The sequence below is a fragment of the Chrysochloris asiatica genome, unplaced genomic scaffold, assembly GCF_000296735.1.
Source record: "Chrysochloris asiatica unplaced genomic scaffold, ChrAsi1.0 scaffold00419, whole genome shotgun sequence".
Classification (NCBI taxonomy): domain Eukaryota; kingdom Metazoa; phylum Chordata; class Mammalia; order Afrosoricida; family Chrysochloridae; genus Chrysochloris; species Chrysochloris asiatica.
In genome coordinates, this window is record NW_006408937.1 from 697,511 (window position 1) to 711,259 (window position 13,749).

The window sequence follows — 13,749 nt, forward strand, 5'->3', positions numbered from 1 at the left end:
ACAGCCAAGCATCTTAACATTATTCTCCCCTTTTCCCCATTCCAACCATGTCTCAATCTCTGTATCCCAGAGCCCTGTTGTTCCAAGCTTGTGCATACATCATTCTTTACCTCTGTCCCACTTAGCCCATGCAAACCTGCCTAATTGTTCTCCCATCTGCTTTGTCCTTCTATTCCCCTCCCTCTTCTTGTATATTGCCCCCCTCCCCAGCACTGAAACTATCCTATGTCTATTCCCTGCCCTGTGCTCCATCTTCGCCTCCCTCCCCTCACCCTACCCCCACATCCCAGCAACCAGCAAAGAATCTACCCCACCCCCCTTTAGTATGGGTTCTTTTTCTTAATCTTTTACAGTAGTGGTCCTATACAGTATTTCTCCATTTGTGACTGACTAATTTCACTCAACATAATGTCAAGGTTCATCCATGTTATGCAGCGGTTTACAGCTTCCTTGTTATTCTTCAGGGTAGCATAATATTCCATTTTGTGTATGTATCACAATTTAATGTTTATCCATTCTTCAGTTGATGGGCACTTTGGCTGTCTCCATCTTTTTGCTATTGTAAATAGTGCTGCTATGAACGTTGGTGTGCATATGTCTTCTCGTGTTGTGGCTCGTTTTTCTTGCGGGTAAATACCAAGTAGAGGAATTGGTGGATCATAAGGTGTTTCTATTTTCAACCTTCTGAGAAAGCACCATATTGCTTTCCAGAGAGGTTGGACCATTTTGCAGTCCCACCAGTAATGCAGGAGTGTCCCAGTCTTTCCAGGTTCCCTCTTGGAAGCTTGTAAGCCAGACACTTCTTGCCTTTGTGCCCATCCCTGTCTACTCTGTGTATGGAGGGAGAGGGAATGATCCTCGCTGTGAAGATTTGTTCCCTCTTTTGAGCTACTGCATCCATAGGTGCAAGTCAAGTTCCTCAAATTGTATCCAATTACTCTTTTTTTTTCCTCTTTCTTTCTTCTTCTAGTTGAGCTCTGATCACCCAGTCATTGAAGCCAGGTCAAGTGGGTATTATCTGCAAATGTGGGTGTTCTTGTGCATATGCCCTCTCTTCTTAGCAGCTGGATGCTTCACTCTCTACTCTAGTCTTCTGTGGCTATGTCACTGACTCTGGGCCGAAGAGACCCCAGGTCCTGCCACACTGCTGGCCAACCAGGTCTCCACCCGGGTTCACAGGTGTCTGTTGAACATTGTAGGGCTTAGCTCACAGCTTCATTGCTATTTTTCCCTCACTTCCCCTTAAGGTGACGAACATGGGCACCAATCAGAGCATGTATTCCCATTGAGTCTTAATCTTGGAAGGGGGTTTGCTCTGAGGGCACCCGACCACTTGCCTTGATGTCTCCTGGGTGAGCAACTTGCTTGTTCTTGTAGTAATCAGTCGGTCTGCCTATATTGTTTTGTATTTTTCCTGTCCTTATTTTTTCATTTCATTTTTCCATGAACTTTTTGAAGCCCCCAATATTTTGGGGGTAACACAGTTCAACCATAATATTCTACACTTTGGCTCCCAAATATTTATATTTTTTCCCACCTGTAAAATATATTCACCCTAGCACATCATCCCAAAATCAACTTTTGAAGTCCAAAATCTCATCTTCTGGATTATCTAAATTAAAATGTGGATGAAACTTTAGGCGTATTCCATCCACGAGCAAAATTTCTCTTCATCTGTGAGCCTATGGGATCTAGACTACAAGCTACTTTTTCCAAAGTACAAAGGTGGAACAGACACAAGGTGAACAGTTCCATTGTAGATGGCAGAAATTGGAGGGAAAGGAGGAATAATGGATGCCGTGCAAGTCCATCCCAGCAGAACAAATGAACTCCCAAGGCTTGAAGATAGTCCTCTGCTCTTTGGGACCATCTAGGCAAAGGTTGTACCCTCCAGGCTCTGGGTGTTGGCCACACCCTTCAGATTGTAGGTCGAGGGCCCTCAGTCCTAGGCTTGAACCCTACATTCCAGGCTCACTGGGACAGTAACTCTGCTCCCTCAGTTTTGTTTTTTTTTTTCCAAAAATATATTTATTTTAAAAAACAAAAATCAGACAAATTACAGAGTCAAATAAGATTTCCAGAGACAAACCTGAATTTAGATTCTGGTTTAAAGTGAAAGTTAAGCATAATTAAACCCACTTAAAAGTATGCTTCATTGCAAGAAGTAAACATTTTGCTTGACCAAGGACTGTATTCTCTAAATCTCATTTGTACTTCTGCCATCCTTTTACTCCATTCCAGGGTTCTGGCATGCAAAATTCACGTCTACTTCTAAAATTCAAAACTTCCAAATTGAGATGACCGGTTGTTGGGCTTGGGTTGGGGTTTATAACCAATTCGATCATTAATCATTTGTTCTCGGCTCTTGGGGTCAATGCTGAGTCCAATGGCTCCTTCTCCATCACTGCCTCCCACAACTTCCACATCTTCTTTTTGTTTCTTCCGGGTCTCCAGGTCCTTTCGAATATTCTCAAACTCTTCAATGTCATCAAGTTTCAGCTCCAGTCGGGTTGGTTTTCGTCGCAGCATACTGAAATCAACACAGTTCCCAGGGTTATCCTCAGGGTCTATAAAGATGTCATTTGTTTAACAAACACTTCTTATGCTCCAGCTTGAGTTAAAAGACACAGTCTAATCCAGTCTGGGTTGAATATGGGGTGGACACATTCAAGGCCAGGAAGGTTTCCTAGAGGAGGAGGTGTCTTAGTTCAGCTCTTCTTTTTCCAAGCCTGTTCAGCTCAGCCCCTTCCCGGAACCTTGGCGTCCATCACCCTGCTCCCTCAGTTTTGGGTGGCCCCCTTTTTCTAGTCCATCTGAGTGGTGACCACACCCCTTTAGGTCCCAGAAGGCTCTGTTTTCCTGTTTCTTGGATATTGCAGCCCCTTCTCAGCTTTACTCTATTTTCTTGGTTTTTGTGCATGGCAGACCTGCTATTTTAGCTTTGGGTGGCAACCCCATCCTCTTGGGCAACTTCAGAAGCAACCCCATACTTCCAAAACAAGTTGGTGGAGATCTGACTTTGAAACTTTAGACTATATTTTAAAGTTTTGAACTCATCGGCCTAACAGAAAGATGATATAAACTAGAAAGATGGCAAAGCAAGAATTAATGGGACTATACTTATGGATGTAGTAGCTTAAAATACCAACCAAGAGGAAAATAATCTTTACAACAAGGATCATTCCCATCCCCTCTGTACACAGGGTATATAGGGATGGGCAACTTAGACATTGGCTACCTAAAATGGTGGGGGGATGGGGTGGGTAGGGCTGCAAAGGCACAAAGTGACTGGCTTACAAGTTTTCAAGAGGGAGTTTAGATTCATAGTGTGCGGGGGAAGGAAGAATCCCCACTGAGTGGTTTTCATCCTGTCTAGACAGGTCTGGTGAAAGGAGATGGGGGTCAAGACTCTCATGATTCAATCATGAGTAATTGTTATCATGCCTAGTTGCAATTGTAGCAACTGTAAAGGTAGAAGTTTTGTAGCAAAAAGGGGTGAGTAGTCAATCTTACAGTCCCGGAACGGAGGACCCTGGGGCCATCAAGGGAGAAGAGCGGGAGCAAAGTGTGGGACCCTATCCAGAGAAGTGGTGGCACCAGAGATGGCGACAGAACAGATGACATGGAGAGACGAAGTCGCTGAGAATTCTAGACTCATGGAGGGAAAGGGGATGTGTGCTGGCATGGGGGGTGGGGCGGGCTGTTTGAATGGCTATATATTCCTGGGTGTTTTCGTGTACATACAAGTGCTGTTTATCTTCTTGGTACTATTGCATTCAGAGAGAAATGAAATACTAATTGACTTCTCCCTTTTTGTCTTCTTTTGCATTCAAATCCATAGGTTCCAACTCCAACGGGAACTCCTCTAATGACACCACAATCCATGATTTGTTCCCAATTCCATTTCAGAAACAGCGAGTTTTCTACTGCACCCCATAGATATGAGGTATATCTGCATTGTTGTTGCTTAGAGCTTTGGTACACATGGAGGCAGAGCCAGTGGTATAATTGAATTTTATAATACAAATATTTTGTGTACAAGATTTGGCTCTATGAGATTTGGGGGATTAAATTCTCAATTAGAAGACAGAGTCGGCCCGAATGGATTTTAAACGCATGATTCAATTATGTACTTTTACTGTCTACAAGAGAAATCTTTTGGTTCAAAGACACAAATGAGTTGAAAATAAAAGTTTAGACTCCCGTCGACCTGGGGATGAGTGAAAGAAGAGGAACCGCTGCTTGGTCCAAAGTGCAGTGAGACCTGGGAACTCCTGAATCCATGGACAAGGACATAACCATGGAGGGTTAGAGCTGAGAGTGAAGCTGAGAGGAGGCACACCAAACTTGCAGATAGTACCCATTTGACCTAGCTTCAATGGCTTGATGATCAGAACTTGACTAGAGGAAAATAAAAAAAAAAAAACTAATAAAGGAAACAAGTGTACAGTTTGATGAACTTGACCTGTACTTATGGATTAGTAGCTTAGAATATCAACCGAGAGGGAAGGAATCTTCACATCAAGTACCAATCCTATCTCCTCTGTATACAGGGTTGATAGGGATGGGCAACATAGACATTGGCTACCTAAAATGAAGGGGTGATAAAGGCACGAAGTGACTGGCTTGCAAGTTTTCAAGAGGGAGTTTAGTTTCAGAGTGTGGAGGGGAAGGTAGAGTCCCCACTGAATAGTTGTCATCTTGTCTAGACGGGTCTGGTGAAAGGAGATGGGGATAAGATTCTTTTGATTCAATAGTGAGTAACTGTTATCATGACTAATTGTGACTGTCACAACTATAAAGGTAGAAGTTTTGTAACAAAAAGGGGGGAGTAGTTAATCTTACAGTCCAGGAACAGAGGAGACCCTAGGACCATCAAGGGAGAAGAGCACAAGTGGAATGTGGGATGCTATCCAGAGAAGCAGCAACACCAGAGATGGAGGCAGAGACGAAGACATGCAGAGAGACAGCAACTGAGGACTCTAGACTCATGGAAAGAGAAAGACTGGCCAGGGGGCAGGCTTGGAGAATGTGCCCTCTGCTTGTTTAAATTATTATATATTCCTGAGTGTTTCCAGCCAGAGGGACTAGAAGAAAATACTGTTGAATGATGACGCACGGAGGAGATCGTAATCATTGGAATGAAAGGATGAGTGTAAAACCAATGTTCTCCCACGTAAACTACCACTCAATTCACAATAAGAACTTAAAAATGAATAAAAGGATATACTAAGCAAATGGGAATAAAAAAGAGCTGAAGTGAGGAGTGTATTAGTATCATATATGTTGTGGTTGTTGTTAAGTGCCATCGAGTTGGATCTAACCTGTAGAGCTACCGTGTATAGAGTTTCTGAGGAGCACCTTGCGGTCCAGTGAAGTACCCTACAGCGCCACCCCAGGACTCTAAAACGAAAATGTTTCTAGAGATAAAGATGAGCCTTTGATAATGATAACAGGTCAATCTTTCAGAAAGATGAATAGCTATTGTAAATATATGTTTATATATACACAGATACATAGATGTGAAGATTACAGCCAAGACAACTGTGTGGAGGTTTGATTTTAGTTACTGTTGGTGTTCAGTGGATTGAGTAGGATGGTGGTGACTTTCATCTTTACGGAAGCAGCACGAAAACACAAGAAGCAAAACTGGCCAGCACACATCTAGAGGAGACACCAAATTACAGTCTTCTTAAACACACATAGAAAGTTCCTAGACGAAACCATGTGCTAGCCCGAAAACCAAGTCTCAAGACATTTAAAAGGATTGGAATCATACAAAGTCGGTTCTCTTACCACAATGCAATTAAATAAGCAATCAATAATACCATTTTTTAAAAAAATTCACAAATATGTGGGGATCATCACATTCCTAAAGTGCTATGGAATAATTCATTGGACCATAAGGTCAGCAGTTCAAAGTCATCAGTTTCTCCTCGGAAACCCTGCACAGGGCCACCGTGAGTTGGAACCGACTGGACGGCACTTCAAAACAGCAACAGATGTTCAATGTGTCTAAAAGAAATTACAAGGGAAAATAGAAAATACTCAGAGATGGTGTATATTAAAGGCAGTGTACAGAAGGGAATTTATCACTTATTTTAAAAAGTCTCAAATTGCTAACCTAATCTTCGACGTCAAGTGGAAAAACAACAAAATAACATTTGCAATGATGTTGGCCTAAGCACCAGATTATGGAGAATTGGGCTATTCTGCTGGCTAGCCGAGTGTCACGCCAATTAAACATCATGGGAAAGATGACCAGCTCACAGGGACAAAGGTGACTGGTATTTGAGGCTGGAAGGCATCAGCAAGGTTGGGAGCATGTGGGCTGGTCAAATTCTAGACGTCCTTGCTGGGAGACGTGGGGAGGACAGAAATGAATTGAATCAAGTTCTCACTTGTCAGAATCTTACTATTTATTTCAGGAAATAAACAGATGAGGAGAAGTCAAAAAGTATTGCTACCAGGCCTCCAGTTCATACCAGCACAGGCTTATTCCAAAGAAAATGGGTTTAAACATGCCTCTTCAATCAGTGAAAGGTGCTCTGGTAGCGTAGTGGTTACAAATCAGGCTGCTAACCTTAAGGTCAGCAGTTGGAAACTACCAGCTGTTTCACGGGAGAAAGATGAGGCGCTCTGCTCCCGTAAAGATTTACCGCCTCGGAAACCCTGTGCAGGGTCGCTATGAGTCGGAACCGACACCACGATGGTACTTAACAACAACTTCAATCAATGAATGATTGATCACATGTTCTCTCGGTAATATACTTGTGTTAGTCACATTAGTGCCTTTAAAAAAAGGGTCCAGTCCAAACAGTGGCTTCCAAGGGGGTCTGTCTGCTGGCTGAGTGAAATCCAAGGCACAGACGTCAGCTCAGAAGGTTATGGCAGCTGGTTTTGGGGATTCCTAAGGAAATTTCTCAGACGACACAGGATAATCACAGGGGCTTATTAAGAAGTTCTGAGAAAATTGAAAGCTGCATTAGTGAGAAAAAGTCAGGAAAATTGCGCAGAGGAAGTTTCTTCCATCAAAAGAGTGAGCCAGTTCTAGGCTTTATATTTAGGTCTTTGATCCATATTGAGTTCAGTTTGGTCGGGTCTATGATGTGAGATCTTGCTCTTGTTTCATATTTGTGCTACCATATTGTACTGCCAGCCCCATTTGCTTGGTCTCTTCCCCTTTTAAGGTCCTCTGGCCCTTTGCTAGAGACCAGCTGCCCTTAGGGGGATGGATTGACTTCTGGGCCCTCAATTCTGTTCCATTAGTCTATGTGTCTTTCATTCGTACTGTGACTGGGAAGTGAGAAGCCTCCTACTTTGTTCCTTTTTAAGGAGTGCTTTGCTTATTCAGAGGCTGTTGAGTCGGGTCCTACACATAGGAGCAGCTGGTGAGTCTGACCCATAGGAAATTGGTGATTCTTTTTTTTCCATCTCTTTGCAGATTGATGACGATGAGGAGGATATGGAGAGACTGGAATTCTCCTACAAATCCGGTGGAACTTTAGAATACTACCTCCGCTATGATGATGATTGGTATGGCGCTTCTTTAATAAGCTGGCAATGGAAATACCCTTTGATCCAGTGTAGATCATTGTTGTTGTTGTTAAGTGCTGTAAAGGGTTTCCAAAGAGTGGCTGGTGAGTTTGAACCACCGACCTTGTGGTTTAAACCAAACTTTTGGTCCAATGCTTTATCCCACAGCGCCACACCAGGACTCCAGTGCAGGTCATTATGTATGCTAAGTGAAATTTGAATTAAGACAGTTATGAAAGGACAAGTATCGTATAAAATCACTATTGTACAAAGTTACAAAAGTAAAAAAAAAGGTTTTCACACTGAAAGAGACATTCTTTGATGGTTATCAGGGATGGGAAGGCTCCTGGTGTGGTGCTTTAGGATAAGCACTGGACTGTTAACTGCAGGGTCAGCATTTCAAACCCACCTAGGAAACTGTATACAGGGTCGTTAGGAGTTGGCCGGAAGTAGACACATGTTAACTTGGGTTAAGGGGGGGGGGGGAGAAAAGAAAACATATAGTCTTGATTAAGGCTTTCTATATCTTTCTTTGACACAGATGCCATCCGTGTAGTGCTCCCGTGCTCCCAAGGCAAAAAGTCTCAGATTAATAGCTGACAATATTATGACCTCTCTACATCCGGAAGGGAGCCATCCGCTTCTGCTAAGCATACTGTTGATAATCTTGCATGCTTTGGTAGTTGTGTGTCCTATTTCTACGGTTTTCATAGTTGTGTGTTTGACATTTTCTTCTATAAAGTATCCAAAATTGAAGTTAATATCTTCATTCCCTCTCCTAACTAACCCAAGGACCGTAGTAAATTCCAACAACAGCCCTCCCAGTTAACGTAGTATGATAGTCTAACATTTTAGTTCTGGCTTCCTTTTTAGTCTGGGTTTCTGGGGTGGCACTGTAGGATCAGCACTGGACTGCGAACCACAAGGTTAGCAGTGCAAACCCACCAGCTAGCTGCTCCTCAGAAACCCTCTACAGGGTCGCTGTGAGTTGTAATCGACTCAATGGCACTTAACAATAGCAACATTAAAAGTCTAACTGGTAATACTAATAGAAATGTTTGTTTAGGTTTATCTTTGTATTTACAAAATCAGTCTTCACCAAGTCTTCTTGCTTTCTGGCACTGAGATAGTTTCTCTCGTCCTGAAATTCATCATTTAGAAGTTTGTGTGCATAATGTAGGTATGCTACCAATAAACTCTGTATTTGTTTATCTGAAAATGTACTTTTTACATATTCTTTCCAAATTGCTCTTTAAATTGCTGTACACATACATGGAAGTATTATTAGGAATAAAGCCATTGTAAACATCTCTTGTACTTGTCTTTTTGTGGATGAAACTGATCTATAAAATTGCCTAAGAATGGACAGGCACAGTCGTAGAGTAGCTATTTGTCTAAATGTAAATCTTCCATTGTGCTATCCCCCGTCTTCGTTCTCTAGTGCTGCTATGACAGAAATTCTATACCGGACATGACGTAATGAACACACAGTTTAGGAGGGAGGCGCTGGCTCTAGAGGAAGGCTCTTTGTCATTTTCTCTTCAACTTCTACTTCCTTGGAAAGCTCTGGGAGTTTTAGCATCTATATTACCCCATATCTGCTTTTTTTTTTTTTTTTGGCCAAGTATTAAATGTGTCATTTAATACTTTAAAAAATTATAAGTGATTCAGACTTAGCTTAATCTTTAAGACCATGAAATCCTGTATGCAAAACAATCTTACTAGACTACCTCAAACAACTCTTCACTTTAACGGTAAATTTATTTCCATTGAAAATGCTGCTAAAGAACAATATAGAGAAAACTTAACGAAACCTTTAACAACTACATTCTTCAAGTATTGTTGTTGTTAAGTGCCATCAACTTGGTTCCGACCCATAGCGACCCTGTCTGTATAGGGTTTCCAAGGAGCAGCTGGTGAATTTGAACCACTGACCTCATGGTTCAAGCCAGCTTTGCAGTCCAGCACATGAATCCACAGCACCACACCACGACGTCTTCAAGTGTTAGGAGAAAGATAAAGAAAGCAAAGCATATTGATTTGTATGGCACCTTATACCAGGGGTCCTTAATGTCTTCCCAGAATCATGCGCATATACCACATTTCACACATAATTGCTCACGTTCCCAGCAGTCCCGAACCCTACTCATGGACTCCATTTTCAAAAGTGGCAACGATTTCTGGAAATGAATTTATTTCTTCTTGCAAATCCCGGAGATACCACCTTGTCATAATCTTCAATTAATTTTGTGAATAATTAATGTTATCAGTTAAAAAAATATTTATAATATTAATGTGCACAACTATACCCTGCTTGAGTACACTGTATTCAACGTTTGGGACTTTTTCTTCCGATTTTTAAAGGTTAAGAATAAAAAGGAATTTTCATCAAGCCGCATACATACATACTGAAGTTGTTTTCTTTTGTATGAAGAAATAGAAATAAAATGTGCACTGATTTTAAAAGCAAAGTGTTTTAAAATATCATGGTAGACATTTTACCTATCTCAAGAGCACAAGAATTTCTAAACACTAAGATCATATCGCTAGTTCAATATTCTTGGTAATTTCCTTGTCTATGGCTTAGAATCTGTTTGCATGCTTGTTCCTGAGCTGCTTCTACCTCGTCATTTTTGCCCCATTATTCCCCAGTGCTTGCTGAAGTCCACAGAGCGTGAAACTGTTCTGTCTCAATTCCCGCTTTCCTTCTTTTCCCAGACAGAGTTCCTTTAATGGTTCACGCCTGTCTGGATGATGCTGAATGACTTTTGCTAAAGCATCATGTTCTTGGAGATTTTTTGTATTTGTTTTCCCTGAATTAATTTGCTTCTTGCACTCAGTAATTTTTTCACGTGCTCCAGTAATGCTACATTCTATGTCTTTGTAAAAATGTTTTCATAATTTTCTATTTCTCTGAGATTCATATCGTATACCAGCAAGGTTTCGACCCTTGAAAATTCACATTGTGGCTGTGTGCTCAGCATATGTTGGTGCTAAGTAGAGCCCTCTTCCTGGGATCCAGGGTGGCACAATTTAATGAGACTCCTCACTAGGAGCTTGCTTCTTGGATCATCTCCAGCACCGTCTCCATCAATTAGGAGACGTTTCTGTAGGACTTTGCCATCAGTCAAGGCTCCCGTGGCGTTCATGGTGGCTGCAGATCTGCTTGTTTATGCTCTGTTTATATCTCACAAGAAAACGACTCAAGAAACATGGCCACACTAATCCTGTCTCGTTAATACAACAAAGACAACCCTTTCCCCAATGAGATTATAACCATTTATAGCCTGGTAGCGTTGTGGTTATGAATTGGGCTGTGAACCTCAAGGTCATCAGTTCGAAACTACCAGCTATTCCGCAGTAGAAAGATGAGGCTTTCTGCTCCCATAAAGATTTATAGCCTTGAAAACCCTGTACAGGGTCGCTATGAATCAGAACCGACTCCACGGCACATAACAACAACAACAACAACAACATAACCGATATAAAAAGGAGCTCTGGTAGCGTAGTGGTTACGAATCGGGCTGTGCACTGCAAGGTCAGCAGTTCAAAACTACCAGCTGCTCCGTGGGAGAAAGATGAGGCTTTCTGCTCCCATGAAGATTTACAGCCTCAGAAACCCTGTGCAGGGTCGCTATGGGTCTCATTCTGTTGGTCACAGCATCTCTTTGATTCGGAAGGCACAAATAGGGTCACTCGCTATGAGTAGAAGCCAACTCAAATAACATGGGCTAATGATGTTAAATAGCTTTTCATGCCCTTGTTGGCCACGTGAATAATCTCTTTAGTGAAACGGCTGTTCAAATTCTTTGCCTTTTTTTTTTTTTTTTACTGGGTTGTTTGTCTTTTTGTCAAGTTGTAGACATAACAATTGCCTTAGAGTCTTGGTGTGGTGCTGTAGGGTACTCACTCAACTATAAGGTCGGTTTGAACCACAAGGTCAGTGGTTCAAACTCACCAGCAGCTCCTCAAAAACTCTATACAGAGTTGCTATGAGTCAAAACAGATCCAATGGCACTTAACAATGACAACAACAATACAATGTTCTTTGAATGTGGTGGATCATGATGAAAACTTACAGTTCTTAAGGCAGTGAATTGCTGGGTCTGAGAGCACAGGACCCTAGCTAGTCTCAGGGGACACCATGATCAATTGGCATAACGGGGTCCACAAAGACAGTGTTCTACATCCTGCATTGATGAGTAACATCTGGGATCATAAAGGCTCAGGAGCAGCCATATAAGGAGCAGCTCTTTTTCTCTCCATGTGTGGAAGAAACAGGAGTGATGAGAAGTGAAGGTGCTTGGAATCAATTAGTCCAGTGGACTAATTGGAACATGTGCACATGGGTCTCCACAGCTCTGAGATCAGAAGAACTAGATGGTGCCCAGCTGCCACTACCAACTGCTCTGAAAGGGACACATTAGCAGGTCCTGGATAGAGTGGAGGAAATGTAGACTAAAACTCAACATTATTATTTTACAAAGAGAACCAGGCTTACTGGTTAGAAAGAGACTGGAGGAACCGGAGACTCTGGCCCTTGACCATCGTTCAGGTCTGGAAAGGAATTCACCTTCATGGCCCAATTTTCAGCCAAGCAGTAGATAGGTAGACTTAGGGGACGACAACACTAGTAAGGTCTGCTCATCATGAAGTAAATCAATCATTCAAAATCAAAAGGGCACCATTTACTTAAGGACCAAGTTGAGAAGGGCTGGGAAGGTGGGGACGAAGTGGGATCACTGGTGTTGCTTGGAGGGGAATGCAATCATTGAGATTTCTTGAATGTAAAATTAATGATCTTCTCTGTAACCTTTCACTCAATTTACAATACAAAGTTCAAAGTAAATAAAACAAGTGTTGTTGGTGTTAAGTGTTGTCAAGTTGGTTCCAATTCTTAGCGACCTAATGCCCAGCTGAACGCAACCCTTCCCAGGCCCCTCATAATTGTTGCTAAGCTTGAGCCCATCACTGCTGACACTGTTAGCCTCTAGTATCATTGGATATATGGGAACCCACCAAGGAAGGGGGAGTCCTGGTGTGCTGGGCCCCTAGGTCAGAGGCTCAAACCCTATACAAGGTGTCTATGAGTCAAAACGGACTCGATGGCACTTAACAACAACAACCAAGGAAGGGAACTGGCATTTCTCCCTTTTTCATGTTGTGTTGTTGTTGTCAGGTGCCATCGAGTCGGAACCGACTCATAGCGACCCCATGCACAGCAGAACGAAACAATGTCCGATCCTGGGCCAACCTCACTACCGCTGCCACACCTGAGTCCATCAATGATGCCACCTGGCCGATCCATCTCGTTGGGGGTCTTCCTCTTTTTCTCTGACCCTCCACCTTACCCAGCATGACATCCTTCTCCAACGACTGTTTCCTCCGGACAATATGTCCAAAGTAGGAGAGACGAAGCTTAGCCATCCTGGCCTCCAAGGAGCACTCTGGCTGCACTTCTTCCAAAACAGATCTATTGGTTCTTTTGGCAGTCCATGGCACCCTCAGTATTCTCCTCCAACACCACAACTCAAAGGCATCAATTCTTCTACGATCCTCCTTATTCACTGTCCAGCTTTCGCATCCATATGAGGCTATTGAAAACACCATGGCCTGGGTCAGGCGCACCCTAGTCCTCAAGCTGACATCTCTGCTCTTCAACACTTTAAAAAGTTCCTGTGCAGCAGATTTGCCCGGTGCAATACGTCGTCTGATCTCTTGACTGCTGCTTCCGCGAGTGTTGATAGTTGATCCAAGAAGAATGAAGTCCTTGACAACTTCAGTCTTTTCTCCACTGATAAGAATGTTGTTTATTGGTCCAGTGGTGAGGATTTTTGTTTTCTTGACATTGAGATGTAATCCATATCGAAGGCTGTGCTCTTTGATCTTCATCAGTAAATGTTTCAAGTCCTCTTCACTTTTAGCGATCAAGGTTGTATCATCTGCATATCGCAGGTTGTTAATGAGTCTTCCTCCAATCCTGATGCCACGTTTTTCTTCATAGAACCCAGCCTCTCATATTATTTGCTCAGCATACAGGTTGAATAAGTATGGTGAAAGAATACAACCCTGTCTCACACCTTTCCCAATTTTAAACCATTCAGTGTTCCCATGTTCTATTCGAACAACTGCTTCTTGGTCTAGGTACAGATTTCTGAGAAGTACAATTAAGTGTTCTGGAATACTCATACTTCTCAATGTTGTCCATAGCTT

The 13,749-nt window shown here is 42.4% G+C and overlaps 1 protein-coding gene across 1 annotated transcript; it reads right to left on the reverse strand.

The window, feature by feature from the left end:
• Positions 1-2,271: 2,271 nt before the first annotated feature.
• LOC102819238 (anaphase-promoting complex subunit CDC26-like) lies at positions 2,272-2,529 on the reverse strand. Its single transcript, XM_006876842.1, has one exon. The coding sequence runs from the start codon at positions 2,527-2,529 to the stop codon at positions 2,272-2,274; it is 258 nt and encodes an 85-aa protein (XP_006876904.1).
• Between the last annotated feature and the right edge of the window lie 11,220 nt (positions 2,530-13,749).